Genomic DNA, 7,336 nt, shown 5'->3' on the forward strand with positions numbered 1-7,336 from the left:
CCCCTTACAAGTGAATTCCACTGCACAAACGCCAACCACGTAACCTCTGCAGTATTTAGCCTGACAATCTCCGACCCTGCATCAAGCAAAACCATCCTAAGCACCACCAGCACCAAAACCGTAACATGGCTCACTCATCATCCACCCTTTATTTCCTTATTTCTTTGAGTGTTTTGATCCGAACCTACCCATCCCATGCACTATTCTGCAACAACACAATCGGAAACTTCACGTCGAGCAGCCCCTACGCAAAGAACCGCGATGCCGTCTTCAGTTCTCTAGCCTCTAATGTGGCTGCACATGATGGGTTCTACGACACGAGCACGGGCTAGAACCCAAACACCATCTATGCCATCGCTTTTTGCCGAGGGGATTCATCGGCAGATACCTGCGAGAGCTGCGTGAGCTCCGCAGTCCGAGATTTGGTCATGAAGTGCCCTTACCAGAAGGCGGTTTTCTCCTGGGGAAACGGAGATCCGCCGTGCTTTATCCGATACTCGGACACTCCAATCTATGGGATACGGCAAACGAGTCCTAAGTATTTGATGTTCAACCATGGCCACCGCATCACCATGGACCAACACCAGTTCGATGAGGTGTGGAGGAACTTGATGGAAAGACTAGTGAACAAAGCTTCAGACGGCACTTCAAGGCTCAAGTACGCCACGGGACAGAACAACTTGCCGGACAACAAGACGATCTACTCATTGTTACAGTGTAGTCCCGACTTGTTGCCAAACGATTGCGAGAGTTGCTTGAGGGAAGCCATTCATGATTACTATAGGTGTTGCCACGGATGGCAAGGCGGTTATGTTTACAAGCCGAGCTGTAATTTCCGATGGGAATTGCACAAGTTTTTCGAGTCAAGCCCCAGTCCATATTCGTCTTCTCCACCATCTCCATCTTCTCCATCACATCCAGCTACTCCGCCGTCTCCCAAAGAAGATATTGCCAAAGGTACGGCGTTTAAGCTCATGGAAAAAATAATATCCTCCTATGTACATGGGCTAATATGGGCAATTTGTGCATTGCAAGGGCAAAAACTATGAGAACCTAAATGAAATTTTTTATGTATCAAGGTCAAAAGTGTATGTAAACCTTCATCAATTTATTTGAGTGGGCTAATAGCTAATGGATTTTGCTAAAGAATGCCTGCAAGGCACTTGTTAACAAGCCATTTAAAGTAACTTCGAAGTCTACTATACAATATTTTTCTCTTTTTAAGTGTAATCAACACTTTTTGGAAATCATAATATTCCCTGTTAGGTGTGCTGGGCACTCACTCTTTTAGGATTGCAATTTAATTGATGGTTTTAGTTATGCTGACAAAAACAGTCATCTGATCAGGCACCTTGGCTGCTATCATCTCTTCAGTCGCTGTTTTTGTAATGCTTCTCTTCATCAGTTGTTGTTACCTTCGGAGGAGGCCAGCAGAGAAGAAATATGAAGCTGTACAAGAAGGAAGTGGTAATGATTGTCCTTTTATAAAAATAAACACAAAAATGAAACTTTCAAAAAAGAAACTTTCAAATGAGAAACTCAAAACATTTTGAAGCTATGACCGGAAGACACGAAAAACAAGTCCAAGTCTAAACGACTTTGTTGTTCACTCATGAAGGTGTAAGCGAGATCACATCCTTGAAGTCCTTGCAATTCGATTGGGATACTTTGCTTGCCGCCACAAACAATTTTTCTCAAGAAAACAAGCTTGGCCGAGGTGGATTCGGGGAGGTTTACCAGGTATATTAGTGATTATGAAAGACGTCAAATGCTTTCAGAAGTCACTCGATGCTCGGTTTGGAATTGAAATTGAAATGATGGTGATATAATATCGTCCGTGAACTTTATTTTGGCTCAGTAGGGTACCTGAAAAGTGCTTCTTCGCTGAATAGTGCTAGATGTAGTTTATTTTTACCGTGTACATTGACAACTCAACCATTATTGAACCAAACCCATGTCATGAACTTTCAGCTCACTTAAATCGCAATGGACGTTAAGTGGGCTATATCATTCTCTTTTTATGAAGAATTTATTCTAATTTTGTCTCTTCAGCCCTACGAATTACTGTGGTCAGCGACTCTTATTATCATAAGAGATGTCCACGGCCCTATCTTGTGAACGACGTAAACAAACAATTTTACAAGATAAAAAAAAGAGGTGGAGAGTTCATGAGATCTTGTCCCCTTTTACAAATTTTTTGCAGGGTAGGCTTCCCAACGGGCAAGAAATAGCTGTGAAGAGGCTATCCCAAAGCTCAGGGCAAGGCATCCAAGAATTTAAGAATGAGATTGTGTTGGTGGCGAAGCTTCAGCACCGGAATCTAGTGAGATTGCTCGGATTTTGCTTGGAAGGAGAGGAAAAGCTACTCATATATGAGTTTGTGCCCAACAAAAGTCTCGACTACTTCGTGTTTGGTTAGTTCCACTTACAATGGCTTTATCTTCATCTCTTAGGTATAGATGATTGAGCGAATACTTCTTTATTATATCATATATCATCTTTCGAATCTAACTCCTAGACTTTCAAGATTATACTTAATCTCATTCACATCCTTAAATCACTACACAGACCCTGACAAAAGCAAACAATTAAATTGGCCAAGACGTTACAATATAATATCAGGCATCGCTCGAGGGATGCTCTATCTTCATGAAGATTCTCGGCTTCGAATCATTCACCGTGATTTAAAAGCTAGCAACGTCTTGTTGGACAATGATATGAACCCAAAGATCTCAGATTTTGGCATGGCGAGGATTTTTGGAGTTGATCAAACTAAGGCAAACACTAGAAGAATCGTAGGAACCTAGTAAGTTCTCCATTTTTTGGAGTTTAATATTAGGTAGCTTCTGCTTAAGAATTGATAAGGGTACTAACATTGACAATGGGCATCCTATGGTTCTGGTGGTGGTTTTCAGTGGGTACATGTCCCCGAATATGCGATGCATGGGCAATTCTCTCAAAAGTCCGATGTTTACAGTTTCGGCGTCCTCCTCCTCGAGATCATTTGTGGCAAGAGGAATGACTACTACTACCGATCTGATGGAGGTGAAACTCTCGCAAGCTATGTAAGTTTTTGTTGTTGTTATTATTATTATTATTATTATTATTATTATTATTATTATTATTATTATTATTATTATTATTATTATTATTATTATTATTATTATTATTATTATTATTATTATTATTATTATTATTATTATTATTATTATTATTATTATTATTATTATTATTATTATTATTATTATTATTATTATTATTATTATTATTATTATTATTATTATTATTATTATTATTATTATTATTATTATTATTATTATTATTATTATTATTATTATTATTATTATTATTATTATTATTATTATTATTATTATTATTATTATTATTATTAAATTGTTTCCACTCTCAAGCAACAATATTACGTGTTCACTTGTATCCATGCTTGGAAGCATTGGAGAGACGATGTGCCTTCGGAAATCTTGGACCCAGCATTGGGAGAATCTTATTCCAGAAGCCAAGTGCTAAGATGCATACACATTGGCTTTCTATGTGTTCAAGAAGATCCGGCTGATAGACCGACAATGGCGAGCATAGTTCTTGCGCTGAGCAGCCAAACTCTTAGTCTACCAGTGCCACAAGGACCCGCCTTTTTTTTTTCCGAAGCTGGATGGAACAGCCGAATATAGCAAATGACCAGGGACATGATCAAAACAACAGCGGCTCTGCACCTTTGTCGGTCAATGGAATGTCGATCACTGAAGTCTACCCCCGATGAAGCACATGAACATCTATTCACGGCATGATTTCATCTGCTTCTCGAGCTAATTATGTGGATGTTGCGTCCATAAGTGCTATTTAGTTTTATATGAACTATTTGATGAGTGCGCTTGTCGTCACTACTAATAAACCGGTAGCGATGCGGTTGTTTCCTTTTCTCTTTGTATTAGAAAAGCCACCTTTTTCTGATTGGATCGCGTTCTAAATTTTTCTTTTAAGTAAAAAATATCATCCACCATGGACAAATTGGCACCAAGGAAAGAACAAACATTGGTGAGGTTGGGCCCCAATTCCGTCACATTCCGGAAGCAGCTTGGCGTTGTATTGCTCTCGTCGGGCATGCCTCTAATTACCTGGCGCGCATAGCCCAAAAGTGGTAGCTACATTCTCTCAAAAGCAGCCACTTCTTGTCTTTATCTTTGTTTCTCTCTATTATTGTCTTGTTTCGTTCTATTGAACAATCTAAGTGATATTTATATCCACGGACGTAGGGGCGTCAATAGTTCGAACCCGACCTTAAATGAAAGCACGCCAGACCCGTCCCCACCGAAAACCACACACACCCCAAGTTGTCAGGTTGGTTTAGACCAGCTCGGGCTTTCGAGGATTTTTTTCTCCTTTGTATTTCAGTATTTTTTTCCCAAAAAATAGTGAAAAATGATCTTTTATTTTCTCCACACGATCTATCCCACTTTAACGAGGAAAATGATATTGTATGTTAGCATCAGCAACAATTGTAGCAAATATATATACACCACGAAATCCCTTAATGAATGGGATTCTACAATAAAATTGTAAGGAAATCAAAATATGATGAAAATAAAAGATTACCTAATATTACAATCTTACAACTATGTAAAGAGAATATTTACGACAACTAAAATATCTCTAGGTCAATGTTTACAGATCATTCACTCTCTAACAGATCAATCTTGGTACTTCACCCGTCCGTATGGATAATGACAGTGACATCAACTCCCCAACATGATGTGGACAAGTTTTCTATCATTCACTCCAAAAAGGATCGATGTTGGCTTGAAATGTTTTTGCAGTGTTAAATCTTCATATGATTCTTCAAGTTATATAAAAATGCGAAAAGGATTGTCTTCCGTTTTATTTATTCATTTATTTGGTGATGTAAGAAGTCAGAATGCCCTCGACTTCGGTTTCACTCTCTTGGAAATGCCAGAGTACCTTGAAAAGATTTCTCTAATGATTAATTTTGGGAGTATCTTGCATTTTTTTCTTTAATCTCATTGTCCTTAAGCTAAGACCATGTAAAGTTTCTTATTTTCAATCTTATTTTTGCCATTTTTGGATTGAATCCTTAAAAATTTTGTTTTGATGAATTATAGTACTCTTTGAGAATTCTTGGGAACAAAAGTGAGAAGACACCAAAAAAAAAAAAAAAAAAACCCTAACCGAAGAATTACCCGAAATCCTTTACTTATTGTGTGAATTGAACCGACTTGAAATTTTTGGGTCTTTGCGGTCAGGTTGAGCAAGGAATTTTTGTCCATGTACTTTTATAACATACTTAACTTGTTTGCGACATGGATTCTGTCCTTTATTTTATGCTTATTTTTTTCACCTAATAATCACCGCTTATTCTTGAGCTTTTGGGATTATTACCTTGCTTAGTTCATGTCATTTTAGAATCTTATGACAGAACTTAGATTCTTTAAATGTGCAGCTAAAAAAACTTATAACAACTATCTCATTGTATCCTCACCGATTCCACATCTCTATTATGAACAACTTTTTCATCTTAAAAAAACATTTTTAGTCATGATAAACTATTTGTCCTCTCTTTCTTTAACTCTCTTACCCTTTGTTTTATGCTCCAATATACTAAATGATGCTTAAGTTTGGTTCACTTGTTAACAAAGACCGCTAAAACAAGAAACAGCTAGGTAGGTGTTTCACGTGGATGCAAATTAAACATTTCCCGCCCTTGAAAATCGAGCTGAAAAGTGGTTTTCCAAGTTGAAGTATCAAAAGGTTCTTTTTTGTTGGCTTTCTTTTTTAATTATCCGAGAGCCATTAATGCAAAGATCCGATCATTTAAAAACCCATGGAGCACTTTATGTCACGCCCCGAACCTCGAGCGCGTCAACATCCCACCATGGTCATTCAAATGCGACGTCCCAGGTTAAGTCGCCGACCCAATTTCTTTTATTATTGCGCAAGCGGAACGTATTATAAAACCCCTGACAATAAAATACGGGATAGAAAAGCATGAAATAATTTCACAACCAATCACTTACATAAACCAACGGAGTTACAGACGAAGGCCTATAGCCAAAAGTCTACGAAAGACTGGCTCTTAAAAATGAACTGTCCTACGACCTACAAGTCGGACACGCTCTCCAATCCTTATGACTTCACCTCTGCAACCCCTCAAGGCCAACCAAAGATATCTGGCCACTCCGTCCACCGGGGACCTGAAATTTTAATCCCACAACCGGGATGAGAAAATGTCTCAGCAAGTTCAACCCCCTAAACCCCTATTAGAAAGAAAATACGCCCCGAGTGGCCTAACCACATCACACAGAAGACTTACCTCGCATTAGCCTTCATCTGCAGGTTAGCACAATTTATATAATTCAACCACATGCAATTATGATAACCAAACAACTGCGGCACAATCAAATCATCGGAACAATTCAACTACTTGGATCGTCTCAGCGATCAATCGACTCGGCCGATTATATGTCATTCTAGCAAATCAATCATTGCTCTCAATCACGGCCCTACGGGAAGGTTTAACAAACGGTGGCAATCTTTGCCCCACTCGGCACGACCTTTAATTAGGTGGTTCATCACGGCCTCCGGGCACGACCTCTAATAGGTGGTCAATCACGGCCTCACTTGGGCACGACCTCTCCTAGGTGGTACATCACGGCCTCCTTTGGGCACGACCTCTCATAGGTGGTTCATCACGGCCCTATTAGGCACGACCTCTCATAGGTGGTCCATCACGGCCTCACCGGCACGACCTCTAATAGGTGGTCCATCACGGCCTCACTTGGGCACGACCTCTAATAGATGGTCAATCACGGCCTCACCGGGCACGACCTCTCCTAGGTGGTACATCACGGCCTCCTGGGCACGACCTCTAATAGGTGGTCAATCACAGCCAATCTTCCATCAATTTCTACACTTAGGATTTTATAAAGAATCCCTATTTATCACAATCACACTCCATTTGCCACAATCAGTCATCAAATTCAAATTCTAAATACACAGCAGCGATCAGCACGAAATTATGGGAGAATAAGGTTCCAAAATAATTTTCAGAATTTATTAAATAATTAAATTTAACTCCGAAAATTAATTAAATAATAATATCCATGTATTTCACGATCCACACTCAATTTATAATATCCAAACGTCAATTTCAAAATCTGACTACACAAGCGGCGACCGGTACGAAATTCGAGAATTTAGGGTCGACAAAATTTTCGAATTTAATAAATAATTAAATTTATTCCGAAAATAATTAAATAATAATATTTTAATCATTTCGAATAATAAAATATTATTAAATTATTAAACA

General features: G+C 38.7%; 1 protein-coding gene across 1 annotated transcript; it reads left to right on the top strand.

Moving 5' to 3' along the window:
* Window positions 1-342: 342 nt before the first annotated feature.
* Window positions 343-3,792, top strand: LOC104447063 (putative cysteine-rich receptor-like protein kinase 35). Its single transcript, XM_039314155.1, is given in 8 exon segments — window positions 343-957; window positions 1,348-1,467; window positions 1,619-1,740; window positions 2,204-2,414; window positions 2,569-2,806; window positions 2,916-2,923; window positions 2,926-3,065; window positions 3,450-3,792. Coding segments are annotated over 8 exon segments (1,605 nt in total). The 5' UTR covers window positions 343-428; the 3' UTR covers window positions 3,687-3,792.
* Window positions 3,793-7,336: the final 3,544 nt, after the last annotated feature.

The sequence above is a fragment of the Eucalyptus grandis genome, chromosome 5 (genome assembly GCF_016545825.1).
Source record: "Eucalyptus grandis isolate ANBG69807.140 chromosome 5, ASM1654582v1, whole genome shotgun sequence".
NCBI classification, from domain to species: Eukaryota; Viridiplantae; Streptophyta; class Magnoliopsida; order Myrtales; family Myrtaceae; genus Eucalyptus; species Eucalyptus grandis.